General features: G+C 45.6%; 1 protein-coding gene across 11 annotated transcripts in view; it reads right to left on the bottom strand.

Annotated features, from left to right (window-relative positions):
- BIN1 (bridging integrator 1) overlaps window positions 1-19266 on the bottom strand; it is a 102904-nt gene that overhangs the window by 39518 nt on the left and 44120 nt on the right. For 8 of the 11 annotated variants that reach the window (XM_050899536.1, XM_050899539.1, XM_050899541.1 and 5 more), the window contains exons 2-6: window positions 18210-18290; window positions 10477-10531; window positions 9917-10011; window positions 7929-8024; window positions 3217-3324 (exon numbers count right to left, since the gene is read on the bottom strand). In XM_050899536.1, the coding sequence (XP_050755493.1) occupies window positions 3217-3324; window positions 7929-8024; window positions 9917-10011; window positions 10477-10531; window positions 18210-18290 (435 nt within the window). Of the gene's footprint in view, window positions 1-400; window positions 494-3216; window positions 3325-7928; window positions 8025-9916; window positions 10012-10476; window positions 10532-18209; window positions 18291-19266 lie in introns of all 11 variants that reach the window. The other 3 variants (XM_050899532.1, XM_050899535.1, XM_050899538.1) reach the window with 1 other exon arrangement.

Here is a 19266-nt window from a genome sequence, read left to right as displayed (position 1 = left end):
TTTTTCAGTGTTTCCTCCCTTTTCTTGTTTTTTTTTTTTTGAAACAGCAACAATAAAAATTGACTGCTTCTCTTAGAAGAAAATGGAAGCAATAATTGGAGGAACTACACTACATCACCCTCTGCCTTGGCATTATTCCATAGCCTTTCTTCATCCACATTTCATTTCAGGGGGAGAAAACAATAGTTCAGTATTAACACACCTGATTAGAAATCAATAGGGCAAGCACAGATTCATTCACTGGTCAGCAACTTCCACATGTCCACTGTGGCTCAGGAGTATCAATGACACACTTAACAGAGAGGACTAGAGTGAACGTTGCCTAGAGATTAGTTGCATGGTACAATCTAGAGCTCAAAATAGCGCATGCAGGGTTAGAGCCAGGTAGATCAGCAGTCACCTGATTTCGGAGCAGATTAGTTTGCGCAACGAGGTGAGCTTGTAGCTTCCCTTGACACCACTGAGGCGCAGCTTTCTCAAGCAGCGAAACAGGCTGGGGGGAGGGAGCATGTTTGAGTGAAAACAGAAAAAAATAAACAGAGAACAAGAGAGACACAAACATATATCTTTTAGGACAAAAAAATTAAAATCACAACAGAGAGTGTATTTAGAGGCTGGGCCAAACCAGTATCACCAAGGCGAGAGAAAAAACAAACATCCCGGGACCAATCAGTTATGAATCCTTTGAAGCATGCCAAGTTTAGCAGTAGTTAATACTCCAGTGTGGGCTGGGACGCTGCAGACCAGCCAGCCAGCTGCAAAGAGCAACAGATATAGTTGTTAGTGAGCTAGCACACAGACAACCCTACTTCGAGTCATGGCTGTGAAGTGGAAGCTCCTTAAAGAGAGGTCAGGATTAATTAACCATCGTAATTATTTGCATGCAACAGCTGAAAGTCCACAGTGCTTTATTTTAATGGCAGCCTGTGAGTTTAGCAATAAGTGGCAGGAGTCCTGGGTGGGAAAAGAACATCCATATATTAGAGAAGAAAAAAAGAGACCATATAGCTCCAAAAAGTATTTGCATTGCTGTTTCTGTTACTATACCATGAAACATCAATCAAGTCAGTTCCCATTTGTATGCTGTGTCATAAACATGATTTCTCTTTCCTAGGGGCCTGTCATCATATTCCAAAGCACCTTACACCAGAACAACCCTACTTCAAAGGTCACACGAGCAAAATCGCAGTCACAGGAACAGAGAGGTGAACTTCCTACATCAGCCTAGTGCACACTGAGCCCTGGCTGCTGCCCACAGCCCTGCAGAGCTGCGTGACTACAAGTGTGGGATCACAGGCTGGGCTGTGAAACCTGCCCATTTGGGAGGAGCATACATACATAACTTTCAGGGATTCACTGCTCCCATCTCTAAAGGATCAGGACAGTGTGATGTGTCACATATTATCCTGTGCACGAGCTTATGGCCTAAAGCACAGAGGGTGGAAAGATCTGATCCAGTGCACATTTTGGCTAACGAGAAGAGACTGATCAAGTACTAAGAGACACTTGCACAGGCTGAATCAGGAACAGAGCACCAACTCCTAAATCTCAACATTTCACTCTTCAAACTGCACTGTTCTTCGTACTTTAACAAAAGAGCAACAAACAGTCCCTTGTTAATAACATCTTTGTGAGCATTTCGGGCAACACGAGCGAGTGCAGCAATGACAAAGGCGGCCAGCCTCTTTGGTGCAGATCACCAGGTACCAACCTGAGTAGATGAATTCCTACAAAAAAACATTTCCACTACAGCAAAGATCCCACAGGCACACACCAATAATAATACCATGCCCCAGGGAAATTCTGCTCTTACCCCCAAACACAGTGAAGTACTGCTTTGAACAGAAGGCACAACCAGCTGGGCCTCATGCCTTGCATACAGAACCAAGACTTGCTTTGCCACACAAATGATGCAATGACACCTGAGCCATCAATCTCCCTCCCCTTTGTCTCTCAAGGTTAATCATAGTGCATGCACTAGGTGAGCCAATGACTGATGACTTGCAGCTTAAAAATAAAAGTACTGTGGCCATTAAATGCAGATCTTTTGCTCGGGGGAGAGATGCATCGTTATTTCTTCCATGCAGGAGGAATACTAGCGTCTCTCACATAGCCCGTATTTCCCCCTACCAGAAATAACTCTAAGCAAAGGATGACAACTCAGCCTGGTTAAAAGATACAGATCCAGGCTCCTTCTTTCCTGCACTGCTTCTAGCCTGAAGAGTCCTAATGTGCCATGGCCCACATGCAAGAGAATTAAAGATGTCTCTCCAGCCCTGGACTATTCTGTTCTGTCAAGACCTGTCCTGTGGAGTGGAGCACACAAGTTCAAATCCACTCAGGGTACATGAGTAATCCACAGCTCATTTTCTGGGCAGGTATTCGAACCATGTACCTCTTCTAGAACAAGGTTAGCACTATCACCTTTCTTCAGCTACATTTAAAAGAAAATCTAAATTTTAATGAAACTTATTTTAATTAAAAATAAAATCCTTCACTTGCGTGTTGGGCATGCTCTGCGGTTAACCCTGGATCAAGCTGTTCACAGGCATGAAAGAAACCACACCCCGACAAGAGAAAACTCTTGTTTTTCCTGCTTTCAGCCATATTTATTAGCCAGTAATTGTGACCAATAGACAACAGAACACAGTCATCAAGCGCGCATAGGGTGCATTTCCACCTATGAACTTGTAACTCACACTCCTAAGGGTCTCTGTCCTAGAATATCAGAGGACTTCACAAACACAACCAACCTCAAGCAACACTGAAACACTTACTCTCACCACTGCTCTAAGATGGGGGGACAGAGCCCCAAGAAGCAGACAAATGGGAAAATTTTTCTGGGGCATTGCAAGGTTTTACTTCCCCCAGAGGCACACGGGCTTTTCTGACAGAGGTTACTGGTCCTGCAGCATCTGAGGAAATGCATGCCTAGGCCTTGGCCGCCGAGAGATGCAGACTGATGATGGTGGGTCTGAACCAACACAACAGAGACCATCCTGCCTTCTAGGAGAACTAAACAGATGAGAAGGAAATACCTAGCAAAACCTCACCAGTTCACGACACCTCAATGACCTTAAAGGTCCTTTCCAACCTAAATGATTCTATGAAAACACACCCAGTGAAGAGGTACAGGTGCACTTAAAACCTGCTCAGTAGGCAAATGCAGACCTTCCAAAATGAAAGGATGGCTGCACATCCTTCTGCTTGCTTTACCTTTGCAATTTTGGTTTCATCCTTCTTCTTTGCAGTTTGCAGGGCTTCAAAGTGGTGTCTGGCACTGTCGTAATCCACAAGCTTCCTTCCTCGCTTCGCTATACGAGACTAAGAAAGAGGGAGAAAAGAGTTGTGACAATCTTCCCCAGCAGCCAAAACCACAAAGCCTCTCAGGAAAACCCCCCTCCCTCTTCACCCAACTTCCAGAGCACCCCATGCTCTGCCCACACAAGGACGCTCACTGGATACTCCACACAGGCTGCCCAGAGAGGTGGCCCTGGGAGCCACCTGTGACAACCACCATTCTGGAGGGAGCTCCTCAGGAGGAGAGCAGACCCAGCCAGGGAAAGCAAAGGGATCCAACCAACAACAGGCCCCATCTCTGGATGATATTAATGTTTTCAGAAGTGTAGCTCCAGTGCTTCCTAAGCCTCCCCATGTGCCTGCATCCTATGGGTACCTGCTTCATCATTTTCAGGGCCTCCTGAGGGCTGCAGCCAGACTCTAACTAACCAGCTCACAGCCCTAGTTCGTGTGGAAGTTCAAGAGATTAAGTTCAACAAAAGATGGCATTTCTCTTGCTAGCACAGCAAAAGCACTCATCCACATGCTCAGGATACACCTAGGACAGCATTTTGGACCCTGCAACAGGAGGTCGAGACAGAAGCGACTGCAGCCACAGGCAGTGGTCCATTGTAACTACCTATTAAGCAAGAGAAGCGAGAGGGAAAACCTGTAGCACTGTGTCACTAATAGGCAAGACACCCTGAAGCAGTAACAAATGCAAGGAGGGAGCCAACTGTGTGCCAGACTCGTGTTCAGGAATGGAGTCTTGACAAGTCCATGGGTGAGAATCCAGAATAGACAGTCAGGCCTGTGGCCTGATCCTCCATTACCCTTCTTCATCTGCGGTGCCTCAGGCTGTCCCCCCTAGCAGAGTTTCACCTCGGCGAGGCTCAGGCCCACTGGGCTGTCCTGTTTTAAGAACCATCCATCCCCCTTAGCCCCTCGCCTCCCACACTCTCTACAAACACCTCAGGCTATCTGGGTTGGGGCACAGGTCTTCCCAGCCCAACCCTAGCACCCCCCCAGCTCAGAGAGCCTGGTCCAGCATCAGTGATCAGCAGTCTAGAGACAAGCTGGAGAACTGGAGTGAAATAGCATGGCAAGAAGCCAGGAGGGTTTCTAATTAACCACAGCACCGAGGAAAATTGAAAGTGCCAGATGAAGAATCAGCATTGGGATTTACTTGCAAAAGCAAAATCCCCCCCCTCCACTGCACTTGGCAGGGAGATGCAGTCTCCTCTCCCTAGGCTCCTGCAGATAAGCTGCAAAACCACACTCAGGGCTGATCTTTCTGCCAGACCAGCTAGGACCAGTTCACACGTCTCCCACACATGCTCCTCTGCACTTTCAGCAAATGCTGGTGCAGCTCTGTGAGTCACAGTGGATCTGCAGGATCTCAGACACACGCACACGCAAACTGATTTCAAAGCGCTCAGCTCACTCCAAGAGAAGAATCACGAAGAAGCTGAGCCACCCCACAGTCGAGGTCACTAGAACACACCTCCCAGACATCACGTTGCCAGCCAGGCACAGAGATGGGATGTCGGAGGGGGCTTCCAGCAGCATGACAATCTCGAAGATGCTAGTTAATGCATCTTACACACACACCAGATAAAACACAGGCCAGATCTGGGATTTAAGAGATAGCACTTTTCCCCCAGGTCAGACTGGTAGAGATAGCTGGAGTTTTGCCCACCTCTGACACGGCAAACAGCCACTTCCAGGTTTTCCTGCCACTACACCAGGGAGTTTGATTCAATGTCTCCCATCTCTCAAACAAGGTCACTCCTGCCCTTTTTTGCAGCTCCCGATCTTCTAGAACCCACCCTCACATTTCTACTAGAGCACGTGGAAATGCTGCAAGGTACGGATACACTGCGTGCGAATCCTCCTGGAGTAACCACTGATCACGCGATTGCCTGTGATGGCAGTAGTGGGACTTAGCCCAGTCCTGGAAGGCCGCAGGGTAGCTTCCTTGTATGACTGTAGGATAGCTGCAGCTACTCACCACTATCTGAAGGTAAAAGCTGAACTCCAACAGAGTTTACTGCTTTGCAACAAACCCATCTTAATTTGAGCCTCCTTTTACCAAAAAAAAAAAAAAAAAAAAAAAAAAAGACAAAAACCCCCCCAAAAAACAAAACAAAAACCAAACCAAAACACCAAACCACCACAAAACACTTTTTCCTCCCCCATTACTGATATCTGGTTTTAAACCTAGTAGAAACAGGGCACCAGTTTCAGTGCAAGACAGAAAATCACCAATTCCACAGCTATTCAGAACTTGGGTTATGGTTTATCTTCTCTGGGTTCACTGCAGAGACCTGTACTCTTATTGCAGCCTCTGCAACCTCAACCAAAAACTCACTCAGAAATATTATAGATTATACAAGAGTTCTACTCCAAGAAGTTATAGATACTGACCTGCAAAGAAAGGATAAAGTACTTTTTGCATTCCCGTTTTTCAAGTTAGAGAACATAGAGCAGCTTTGTTCACCCCTCCCCATCCAACATTTTAAAATTATTCCCTTTAACTTATAAAAATTCCTTACTAAAGGAATGCTATGTTGTCACATTCCTACTGCGGATCCCACTGCAAATCCAAAAAGTTCACGGGAATTTTTCCAGCCCTTCAAGAAGGATTCAGAATATGTTAGAATTTAACAAAAAAATAACGCATGCATGATCAAACTCATCACACATTTGAATTACTGGGCCGTTAACAAAAAACAGGCCTTCAGATAACTAAATTAAAATCATCTTCTCTCCATAAATCATCTTTCATTATCACAGTAATTCCAGAATTCCAGGAAAAGCAGAAAATTTGCTTTTGTGGAAAACAAAAACCAGAAGACTATTACCACAACAACAAAAAACAACTCACATACTCTGTAAATTACATAAGACTGAGGGTTTTTTTGCTTGCCAACCTCAAGAACTCTAATTCCTTACATGAAGCCAAACTACACTTTTGTACAACCGTAGCAACCTTCAACAACAGCACTTATAGGAGTTTCTACCAGTTGAAGAAAACATACTTAATTTGAGCACTTCTCACTGCTCCGGGGTAAGGAGGATGATGCATCCAGCTGAATTACCAATAAAAACATATCAACCTTTTTAAATTCATACCACTGAAAGTCTATTTTAAACAAACAGCCAACTCTTGTGAAATACATCCATATCTTATTGTAGGAACCAACAGAAAGCCAAATTCTCACTCATTTTAGGAAGGGAAAGAGAGGTGAGTAGTGCTCTCTTTAAAGCATTACTTAAGTTGTCCATAAAATTGCTTTAACTTCCCATTTTCTAGAGCATCATCTGAAGACTGAGAAAGGAACATTAGTAATAAACACCTTAGTGGCCCATTCGGAAGTCAGAAAGGATCCATGGGAGCTCAGTGCCTAACACCTTGAGTTTTGGTGGAATTTGGGTGGTCCCAGTCTTGTGCTCCTTTTAAAATCCCACCGTAAAACCTCAGTGGGACCTCAGCAGAATTAAGAAATCCCAAAGATACTCAGCATGGAAAAAAGTGACACTCTGAGGTGACCCAGTGCACATCCGACAAGGCTGGTAAAATGTGATTTGGACTGAAGCAGTGCAGAAGTCTGAGTCTACAGCAAGCCCGAAAATAAAACCTGCTTAGGAAGCAGTGCACGAGCCTCTGCACTGCTAATTGAGGCACATGGCATCACACTACAGGGAGCGATCAGCTCTACAGCCTTGAGCGGGTAGAAAGCAACAGCAAGCCTCTTCGCCCTTCCCCACTTCAGACTTCCAGGGACAGAAGAGGCTGGAAAAGCGAAGCAAAAATGAGGAGCCCCAGGAGGCAAGGACACTGCTGTTCAGGGCTCATTTTACAAGCCTGTGACCTGCCCCTCTTTGATACAGCACGATCCTCTTGAAGCAACAAATATTGACAAACGTTTTAAGAGACATGTGGTGGGGAAAGGGTTGTTTTCACTGGGAAGTAGCCAAGCTGATACTTCCCATATGGTGATATCATTACTAGTGCTTCCATATGGTGAAGACATTTCCTGCATAACCTTCTCAAAACAAATGGAGAGGAGATAACTGTGGGGGAAGGGAAGCTCACAGGACATCGTTCAAACCCAGGTCTTTGGATACGATCTCCCCCAAAAAGACGCCTATCCAGCATTCCCCCTTCCCTACAACAAGCTGGTTATATGCACAGCAGGACTTCAGGGAACACACAGAAATCTGCCTTCCACACCAGCCTCCACCTATAAAGCACATTTGCCACTAACGTCTTCCTCGATGCTTTGTATTTACAAGGAAGTTAAAAAACCAAAGGACCAAAAAGACTGAGAGCTTGTGAGTTATTGCTGACACTGCCCTCCGGCACTGTGAGACAATAGGAAATTTTATGGATCCTCCTGTTTTGCACTTATGTTTTCTCTTCAGCATCTTTCCCCTGGATTCTTCACTCTCATTTCAAGGGCAAAGGAGAACATAACATTTTCACATGACCCAGAGCTGCACAGATCTTGGCTGCTCTAAAAGGAGAGCTTGCAGCAGCACAACACACACATCTTCCTAAAGAAGACGGGGATGCAAGAAATTGATTCTTATGAGGTGTCATCTGCTGTGACTCTGTAGATCAAAAGGTTTAAAGAGAATCTTACTTTAATATCTGGAAATTGGCCAAGGTATGTATCCATGGTCAGAAGTGCCTGATCCACTAGCTTCTGATGGAAATCCGTCCAGAGGAGATCATTGTTCTGAAAAACAAAAGTAATGAGCTAACTATTAAGAACACAGAGCTCTGCATTTCTGTTTTTCTCTAGGAGTGCTACAGTCAACAATTTCAGTCCCCCAGAGCTCTTAAGAAATAGTAATTTCTTTGGAAAAATGAAGGAGCAGAGAAGTTGAAAACAGAGGTCATGCCAGAAACGTAGAAACAGAGAAAAAAGCTTGATGCTGCTAATTCAGGTGACCTCTACAAGGACACAGCGCCCTTTGTGAACCTTCCTTTGAGGGACTGTCTTTTCCCCTGCAGTGCTAGCCCAAGTCTATACAACAGAAGGGAAGATGAAGGTTAGGCTGGCTTTACCTCCTTCTCCCAGCAGCCACAAAAATGGGACACCTGACACCATTTTCTGCTTTTCATTACAACACAGCTTTCTGGAGGATAATGAACAACAACAGAAAGCTATTCCAGCAGTCTTCAGCCCTCACACCACCTGCCTCCACAGCCCAATGGAGGTCACATCCAAGGCTTACACCCTAACCTGTGCACCCTTTATCCCTGATCTTATCTTAGGCTCAGTAACTTCCCATCAACACCTTACCTTAGGTGGAAATTGCCCCTCTCTCTTGTTTTTCCAATTGAATGAAGAGTTTTGGCTAAAATATTCAGGAAAAATGCCTACTTTATGTGGGAATTTATTACTTTTTTGGGCAGGAATAGCACTTTTCTCCTGCCTGTCTTTTCCTGAAAGACAGACACGTAAACAAAGGCATTAAAGGGGGAGGTAGAAGGCTGGAAATATTCCTGCAGACCGCCAGAGTAGCTACAATTAGTTCTCAGGACTCATGCTCCCTTTGACCTCTCTGGCTCGAACTCTCTGAAGGGACAGTCTCCCAGGAGGCACCACAGTAGCTCAGGAAGACAAAAAAGGCCAACAGAGAATGTGAAGCCAAACTAGATGAATTACAACTCCATTATTTACTGCAACAGCACTTCCTAATGGAAAGTTTCCATGTTAATGCAAGAACTGACCTGGAAACGTTCAGGTTCTTTTTGATTTATCTGCATTGAAGTCAGTATTTCCTGGGCAAAATGCAGATGTTATTTCAGGTGAGATTTTCTGCAGGGGAAAGCAGAGGAAGGGAAGAATCCTTCCCCTGCTCTCCTCTCTATTCCTTCCCCACTGCTCCAGTGCCACAGACAGCTGCAGATAAGCCCAGTCCTGCAGTGTCATGGCAGATGGATCCACAAAGCTGAACTGCCACAGCTGCTGCTCAGCAGAACAGCTGAGCAAGAGAGCAGAGGGCACCTGCCTCCAGCTGGACCCAGCCACACGCACAGGCCAAGGGGGATCCAAGCTGTCAAATGACAGGCTGTGCCCTAAGCTCCACAGAAAACACCTGGGCAAGTTGGACAGGCATCACCTCACCAAGGGGTGAGAAGAGCAGCAGGTTGGGGTGACATATGGCTCAGCCAAACAAGGTGGCAACTGAAATATGGCAGCTGGTGGTACTGCTGTGAGTGGGAGGTTGTTGCAGCTACACAATGGCTGCTCTGACCATGCTTTGGCCATAGCTTCCCCTTTCTCTTGCACAGAGCCTAAGCAATACACCCAGTTGATCCTATTGACTCTCTTTTGGCATCCTCTGTCCCTGTTTAGCCACTGTTGGGGGAACAAATTGCTTGTGGGCATAAGCATATGGCTCTATGTAGCATTCAAGCATCCGGGGACAGTGCCCTACACCGACAAAAATACAGGCCACATCCCTTCAGCTTTCCCTTCTTCCCAATGCTGAGTTTGTCTCTCCAATTCTTCTGCAAAGCCATATGCCTGAAGAAATGTCACACACAGACACAGCTTCCAAAGCTCATCTCCGCTGACAGACCAAGCCTGGTGACCCCACATCCTGGACAGAGTCTTACCTCTGCTATTTTATTTGTGTCATCTCTCCCAGGCCAATCCGGCTCATAAACTTCCTGCAAACACTCTGTCAGCTTCTTGGAGGCCTCATGCATGGCTAGGAAAGAAGAGGGAACTGCTTCAGAAAGAGGGAGATAGTGTGTTCCTCACAGTTTAACCCTCATCCTGAGGAGTGGGGACACAGGAGGTGTTGAATGTGTTATAACAAATGCTAAGCTCTTCCTTACAGAATGTCTGACCCTTGATAATACAGAGATGGAAGGTAACCAGAGGGAGAAAGGAACCGAGGATGCAGTCGCATCAAACCCTTTGTGTTCATCCTCCCCTAGCAGAAGATATGAGAGTCTATCTGCTAAGACAGCACCACCTGGTTGGCATCATAGCACAACCCCATTCCATCTCAGCTGGTCCTGAAGGATTCTGAAAGATCCCCCACCCAGACAAGGCTGACCTTTCCTACAAGTCATGCCTGAGGAAACACCAGGAAGAGGATGGCCGCAGAAGCCTCACTGCGTAGGTAAGCACGAGAGAGGAAGTGATTCTCTGCTTATGCAGACCTTACCTTTTACGGAAGCCAAGTAAGTTCGGAGGTCCTTCTGCAGCCGCGTGCCTTCGGACTGTGAATGTAAGGAGAAGACCATCAGTTATTCTCCCATATAAAGAGAGTGTAAGGAGGAGTCAAGCACCTCTAAAGAAAAACGGTCTTGCAGATGGGCTACACACCAGCCCTATGACCACAAAAAACATAAATGTTAACAGGGAGACCACACAGCCCTCTGACGTGGTAAGCCCACAGACGGTGACCTGCAGGCATGTTTGGCCAACAATACCACCAAGGTACCAAGTAACTTGATGGGGGTAGAGCTGTGATTTACTCTTCCCAGCAGAGCCAGCTTTAGTGTTTTGATTTCATACAAGCAATTAGAGAGGGTCCTAAGGGCAACAATTAGTTTATAAGCCAAGGGCTAGTGGGTCTATGTAACAAATGTAACTGAAGGGAATGTGTAAGATATAGAAGATAGATGCAATTGATTTATTTTCTACTGGTTTGGGAGCAGTTTAGCTCACAACTTTTTCCTGCCACACTGCAAACCAAAACCCCAGTGCAAAGTGGGTACAAGGGACCTCTGACCTGCCCAAACATCCTGTCTAAATTGTCCTGTGCAGCAGAGCTTGCAAATACAGAATTAGTCATCTCTTTCTTTAGCTTCACTGTGGAGGTGTGATCACTGCCAGCAGCAGATCTCACTCACTAGGAAACAAAGGATTAAAACCAGAAGCTGGGCTGAGTTTTGCCAGTTTGAGCCTTCAAGATGACACAGGTGAGTGCAGTACAAGAACCCAGATTAGAAAGGGTCGTGGAGATTTTTACAGCAAAGTTGTCTCAGACATGCACACATACATGCACTCCCCATACAACCGCTTTACTGCACTAGGATAAGCATACTAAGGCCCACCTCCCCTCTACCTTGCCATATGTCATTAACAGTGGTGCAAAGCAGACAGGGAAATACTCCCAAATCCAGACAGTGACATTACACAAACAGAAACGAAAAGAAAAGTAAGGCTTGAGAAGTTGACCAACACCACCATAGAGCATGTCAAAGCAAGGGCAGGAGCAAACACTGAGGACACCTGTGCAGACAACCTCTGGAGTACGCGAGAAGTACAGAAAAAAGTTTGAGACAAAGATCTCTATTATAAAAGGGTTTCTCTTACCCTGTGGGATCTCACTGGGTCCTCACTATCCCCCAAATTAGCTGTAAAAACAAGAACGCAGGAAAGCAACAACTACACCTCACACCTTCCTCAGCCTGCTGCCATTCCTCCTTTTCTTTCCCAGTTTGTGTCCCATTGGAGGGGCCCCCAGCATAATGAATTTTGACAGCTGAAGGCAACTCCAGAGACAAGGAGCTCACAGGACATCTGACAGCTGCCTCAGAGCTACTAGCTTCAAAAGCAGACGTTTCCCATCAGCCCTCCCCACCACTCAGGCACCTCTTGCCTCAACCGAGCTCATGCTGTGATCCTTTGTGCTCTCAGTGCAGCTGCACTCTCTAAGCAGAGGCTAAATCTGCCCAGCTGTTGAAGTGGCAGTGCTAGCATAGCTTTGTGGAGAAATCCATCTGCTTCCAACCCTATGGCCCAATTTGTTTTCCTTGCCTCGAAAGTTATGGATGAGTTCACATTTGTTCTTTTCCTACTGTCATCAACAAAGGAAACAAGGGATGGGAAAGAGCTGGCCCCTTTTATCAAAGAAAGTCAGACTCCTAGTCTGGAGAAGCATTGGTGTCATGGTTTAACCCCAGCCAGCAACTAAGCACCACACAGCCGCTCACTCACTCCCCCCCTCGGTGGGATGGTGGAGAGAATCAGAAGAGTAAAAGTGAGAAAACTCGTGGGTTGAGATAAAGACAGTTGAATAGGTAAAGCAAAAGCCACACATGCAAGCAAAGCAAAACAAGGAATTCATTCACTGCTTCCCATCGGCAGGCAGGTGTTCAGCCACCTCCAGGAAAGCAGGGCTCCATCATGTGGAATGGTTACTTGGGAAGACAAACGCCGTAATTCCAAACATCCCCCGCTTCCTCCTCCTTCCCCCAGCTTTACATGCTGAGCATGACGTCCTATGGTATGGAATATCCCTTTGGTCAGTTGGGGTCAGCTGTCCTGGCTGTGTCCCCTCCCAACTTCTTGTGCAGCCCCAGCCTACTCGCTGGTGGGGTGGGGTGAGAAGCAGAAAAGGCCTTGACTCTGTGTCAGCACTGCTCAGCAATAATGAAAACATCTCTGTGTTATCAACACTGTTTCCAGCACAAATCCAAAACATAGCCCCATACCAGCTACTATGAAGAAATTTAACTCTATCCCAGCCAAAACCAGCACAATTGGGAACTGACCCAAAGAGAGTACAAGAGGAAAGGAATAATGACCACATCTGCTGCAAAAGTCCTAGGAGTTCTTAGAACACAGAGCAAACAAATGTAGAGCTTTTTGCTGGCTTAAGGTGAATGTGGAAACCTGGGCAGATGAAACTTTCCTAATAGTGCAATCAGAAGCCACCAGGGAAGAGGTGCCAGAGTAATCAAAGAGCATACACACAGAGGGCCATCAGGGAGGCTGAGCTGACAAAGCAGCAGTTCAATCAAGTTGTAGTATGTGTTTACGTGTGCCCAATGCAGGAAGCAAGAAAGTCTTAGAGGAAAGCAGTGCTGTCTGCCTAGAATTGGTCCGTGCTAGAAATCACAGACTGGAACTGGCAAGATGAGATGTCAGAACACAAGAGGAAATGGCACAGAAGAAACTATCACGCAAAATCCCTCAGATGGATACATTATCATCCTGCAGCTGTATCATTTTTAAGAATGACTAAATTTGAACACACAACTTTGAGGTTATCAGAAACTAATCATCAGGGAAGGTCCTCTGCAGAACTTGCCCACCACACACTTGGGCACTGCAATGTCTAGAACTGGAACTCCGAAAATTATAGCATCTAAAATCAGAAACCACCTCTAAAATTGTGCCCATACTTGCCTGAGTCCTGCCACAGCAGCACACAACACAGCCCAAACTCATGAACTCTTCAAGTCTTGATACTCAGTCCCAAAGTCATGGGGACAAAAGTATTCTCTGAGAGGTACACCAGCATCACAATTAAACATCAAATCAAGATTTTTAGATACACCACCTGAAAAACCTGCAAGTCAGGGCCTGAATACTGGAGCGTGCAATTGCAGCAATGCACAGCTAGCCTTCTGTGTTCTCCAGGCATCCTCAATACCACTTGTCTCACCACGATGTGCAGTCAGCCAATATGCAGTGCTGCATCCTGCAACAGGAGTGGTCTTTCTCAGTCACCTCTTGCTGATGTTTGAAGTCAGAGTTACAGCTGATCTCTATGACTATGGGGTTATCTAAGCCTCTTAAAAGTACCAAGCCTGCCAGGGAGAGTGAACAGACTTTACAGCCTGTAAGATCTGCAGGCAGAAAGATTTTTCAAAGAGAGGCCCATGTTCAGAGTTTTGCCATGAATCCCATTTCCCCAGCTCCCCTGGGGTTCCCATCCAAGTCCCTCTTTGGCATTTCCATTGCTTTATTTCTTGTCCACCAGTAAAGCAGCTCCCTCACTTGCTACAAAGGTTTCTTTTTATTATTTTAAGCATTAATGCTTTCCCAAGAAACTCTGGCAATTGCTTTCTCTCTGTGCATGCAGCACCTGCTTTCTTCAAGCAGGCTATACTGAGCTGTCAAGTAAAGCCACGATTCTGCATAAACACCTCTCACAATGCAGTTAGACACTGTCAAATACTGTATAGAACAGAAGCTTTCAACACCCTTGAGCACACATTTAAGAGATGCTTCCTAAACTCAAAGGTAAAAAAAAGTAGGGAAGAGAGTTAAACTGGAATCTGGAAAATTAATCCATTTCCAGTTATCCGAGATTTTAAGGGTATGCAGAAGGAACTTAAAGACGTATGGTTGAATCTTCTGTGCTATTAGATTTTTTAACACCTTTAATTTTTAAATTGCAGGAACATAAGAAAGAAGAAATGGTGTGTGTGTGTGTATATATATATCAGAGTAACAAAACTCCACAAAAGGCAAGTAAAACTAGGAGAAAAAAATGGAAGATCAGTGCCGATTCTGAACCCCACATTCATTTCTCAGCCCTGCACTAACAAACTGACTTAAAACCTTCACACAGGGACAATTACACCGTGTGTTGATGTAGAAGTGACCACAATAAGTTGTTGTTCTCAAACACACAAGTGTCATCTTGTTTGAGCAGATACTGCCATACTTGCTATCACAGTGTAACTGAACCCTGTGAGCCTATAACACAACCAGGTCTAATATGAAGGACCGCATGTACAGGAAGATGCATATTTAAAAATAGAAGTGCTATGCTTGGGAGGCTGGAAGAGCTCTCTCCAAAGACCTAATGAACCACCTATTAATTATAGCTCTGTGAAAGAAAAACACAAGAGCGGTTTGGTATCTTTTTGTGCTTTCTTGCTTTGTTGGGGGTTGTTATTTACAATACCATTCACCAAGCCCTAGTTAAGTATGTGATTTTCCATAGAGCTGTTTCTTGGTAGTAGACAGGTTCCCTAAAATCCTTTTTTCCCCAATCTTCAAAAGAATTTTTTCATCTTAATATTAGACTGCAACCCCTTCTTTACATAACCTCCTTGGTTTTGCAGTTCCAATGGGAAGGAATTTTATTATCAGGAGGGACGTTCTATACCTGAGAGGGGCAGGTAATGTCCTGTTCCAGATTAGATTAACACAGGGCTAGAAGAGCAGACTGTGGAATTATTAAGGGGGGGGGGGGGGGGGGGGGGCCACCATTGAAACAACAGCTCCAGATAAGCCCTACTCAGCAAAACTTCAGAGCTGTTAAGATACAAAGCATGAACAACTGGTGAGAAGCTCCCATCCTGGGGTACCAGGCAAGCTGTTAAATTTGTTTTGCCATACAGGGCTGAAATGGAAACTGCTGGGCATGAAGGGTTCTTGCCTGAAAAGAAAGTCTCTCTCCGAGCTACTGACTGTAATGGTCCACAGCCAAATCTACGCTGCAAGAGCAAAGATTAAGTCCACACTACCTGCCCTGCAGGCTGAGGCTGTGCCGAACACCATGGGGTACGGGCAGAGATGAATACAGCCCGTGCCAGCAGCAGCTTGCCTCTCACATGTTTGGTGTGAAACACTGTAAACCAACCCAGAACTTCCACGTGAGTGACAGCTCATGAAGGGTATCAAAACCCAGCCGCTCTGCCAGGCAGAAACACAACACAGTGCCAGGTGTAAGGGCTGCCACCAGCCTCCTACTCTGTCTCTTCAGTGACTATTTCAAATGCAGTGGAAGAGAAGCTAAAGCCTAGCATGCCTCGGGCAGGGGCTGTGTTGCACCTTTGCAGCAGGTCTCTTGCTCCCAGGTCTGCAAGGACAATTTTCAGGACAGATCCTCGTGCCGGTGCCTGAACACAAGTGACACCGGGAAAGGGAAGGAGGGGGGAGCCTTCAAATGAACTTTTTGGGAGGTTAATTGCCAAACATAATCTGTCATGAGGGAGTAATATGGGGGCCAGTTGTGCTGCTTGTCAAGCCTTCAAGAGACACAGGCAAGCCCTGGAGCCCTGCAGAAGCCTGGTTATATCCAGCTCATTTGTCACACGGCAAATCCATCTGTCTGAGCTAAAAAGCTCCTACCGTTCAGAGACCTCAGAGTGATGCTCTCATATGAACCTGAATGGACAGAGGGCTAGGAAGTGCAATGCTTTCCCTTATGTCCACTCAACTACCATTTGAGAGAACCACAAGATGCCTTGGCTGAAAATGAATAAGTGATTTTTAGACCTGCTCTCCATTCATCGACAGCCCATGCATGGGAACACGTGTCTGGCCCAACACAGTCATTAGAGTCAGAGGAGCCTCTAAATCAAGCAGCAAACAAGGCCACTGCCTGGTCACACCCCAGCCAGTTCCACAGGAGAGCTGTTCTGTCAAAAGCACAGCTTTCCTCCAGACTTACATTTCCCACTGGAGCAGACTTTGTAAGGAAAGGCCATAGAAATCTCACACATAGCTATACTACACACACATATCATACATATAAAAAAACGTGTGTATATATGCACATATAACTGAAGTTTTTTCCGTAGTCTGCTTGGCATCATAATAACTCCTCAGCCCTGGATATCCTAACAATCCAGCTAACTCACATTTATGGTTGGCCCTGTAAAACAGGCATTGTTTGCATTTATTTCAGTAATAGGGAAAGCAAGGGCCAAAGCAAAACCAACAGACCCCAAGCAGCAAATGCAGAGCAGCCTCCAGCTCCTTTGATAAATTCTTTGGAGAATTTAATTCATGGCCTGCCCCTGCAAGGTGGGAAAAGAAATTCAGCTGTAAGGGGTACAGAGGCAGCACTTCTTTAACAGGCTTCTCGGTGCACCACTGGAACTCGTGGGTTGGAAATTGAAAAGCCATCCCAGACAGCAAGATCAAGAAGTTTGGGCTTGAGTTTTTTGGTATTTCTCCTTTTAAAAGGTTATTTCCTGATTGATGATACTTAAAAATGATATAGAGAAGTCACACCTGGTAATGTCATGTTGTCAGAAAGAAGCCAAACTGTATTCCTCTGCGTACAAGAGAATATCATTGGTGGACATGTTATAGAGATGTTGCATGAACTTCTGGACCAACAGCTACTATCACTGCCAAGAGAATGAGCGTTAGTCTCCAGGAATCTGCAGTTAGCTCCAGTTAGACATGAGTCAGTCAGACTGAAAGATTTTCATTACATTCAGCTGTGGCAAATCCCTTCTCAGCTGGTTTTGCGACACATAACCACGTCTGCTGAGTCTTAACAGACACAATGCAGCTGCCGCTAACAGCTCCAGAAAAAGGTCCTAAATGTGTCAGGGCACAAAGGGGCTAAAAGATTTCTTCAGCACCACTTGAGCTGTGGTGTGGCACGCACCTCCTGCCATGAAACAGAAGCAACACTTCCCCTGACACCAAGCACCACGGTGCAAATCCCCTGGGTTTACTGATGTTTTCCCCTCCTCTGGGTGGCTGAAAGCTCCAGATTTAAAAAACAAAACAAAAAAAAAAAACCCCACACACCCAGTTCAAGATATAAACCCACTGCTGTTTAAGTAGGAGGGTGGGGGAAAATTGCTACACTGTTAAAATATTTTTGTGCGCTAAAATACAGGGATGAAGCAGACATATGAAAAAATAACGACTCAGGCCTGACACAGTGACTGTGCAAGGATGAGGAGGAAGTTAGATGTAGATCTTAGCCATGAAAAGATGTTCCCTTTTCACCAATTGCTTTCTTTGTCTCTCTTGCCCTCCACTGTGCTTAGGAAACTGAAGCTGCCTTATTCCATTTTATTTTTTCTTTGTAACCTGTTTCCCATCCTATCCGTCTTTCAGAGACACAATGTTGCTCTTATCTCTCTGCTTCCAGCCCAGCAGGAAAAATTACATTACAAAGCAGCTGTTAACTGAAGAAAGTGTTCTGGCTGAGCTATTTCTTTTCCTAAACTTACGTCTAGAACAAGTATTATTTTTCAGCATACACTCTCACTGACTCCATGATAGGGGCACTGGAAGACACAGTGTAATTTCTCATAAGTGAACAGCTATGAGTTGTGGGTCACTTCAATAGGCCTATGGCATTATTTAATTTAATGGGCTTTAATTGCATATTGCAGCAGATGACTGGAAGCTAGTACTGAAACCCAGGGTGTAATTACATATCGCCAATTATCTTACCAGCTGTTTGTTGAAGTTCTGCACGCACTGTTCGAACTGTTCATCTTTTGTTTCATCTGCTTTCCCAAGCTTCTGAAGGACCTGCAGAAAGAGAGGAGAAAGACAGGAGACTTCAAACACAGATATAGGAAAGCAGAGACAAAGAAACAGCTGCAAGTTTTTGCTCATGAGGCTGAAAGAAGGAAAGTTAAAAAGTCTCCCTTATTCTTGCACTCTGAATTTCTGGAATATTTCTCCACACAGTCATAGTTTGAAAAAGGACTTGCAGACAAATCAGAATGAACTCAGACCTCTTATACTTTGCTGTACCGAAGAGCGTGACTGAGGTTTGTCCTTCACTGGTCTAATGCTTTTTGCAGACAAGGCAATAGCAACCCAGTTGTTTATCTCCTGGATCAGCAAGAAACAAACCACATCCCTAATATGCCTTGTGTTGCGTGGTTACACTTATCCCGATTTAACACTAGGTCCCTGGTCCAGACAGGGTGGGGTTTTTTTCTCCCAGAACAGCTGGGCTGTCCTCAAATACAGAAAGCCACGCAGAGACCTCCTTAGAGCAAGAAGGTGGCTGGAGCAGTGAAAGTCCCACCTTCTTTCCACCTTGTCTCACTATGCACGTGCTTGGCAGGAGCTGGCTGTTGAGAGCAACTGAGGACCTTACACCATGAGTCTATGTGACACTCAGTCTAAGTGTCACATCTGAGAGTGTCAGCAGCCAGTCCTGTTCCTCTCACCGCCTCCCTGCGCAGGACAGCTCCCCACAGCCTGTAAAAAAAGCCTTATCAGACTACTTCCCTTATCACCCTTCTCTCTTAATGATCTCTCCATGCAGCTAAGTGGATCGATCCCAGGCTTTGAACAAAGCATTTCATTTTCTTGCCAGGAAGGTAGGTCCATCACAAGACAGCTGGGCAAACTGCAGCTGTGGAGGAGGGCAGCAGTTATTTGTCATGCCCCAAGCAACTCCAGCAGCAGGGAGACAAGGATGCAAACTATAGCTGGTTAAGCTCGATTACAACATCTTTATTAATTGGAAATAAAACCTGACCTTGCCAAA

This window comes from Gymnogyps californianus, chromosome 7 (genome assembly GCF_018139145.2).
Source record: "Gymnogyps californianus isolate 813 chromosome 7, ASM1813914v2, whole genome shotgun sequence".
NCBI classification, from domain to species: Eukaryota; Metazoa; Chordata; class Aves; order Accipitriformes; family Cathartidae; genus Gymnogyps; species Gymnogyps californianus.
Note: the sequence above shows the minus strand (reverse complement) of the source record. Positions and strands in the feature narration are given on the sequence as shown.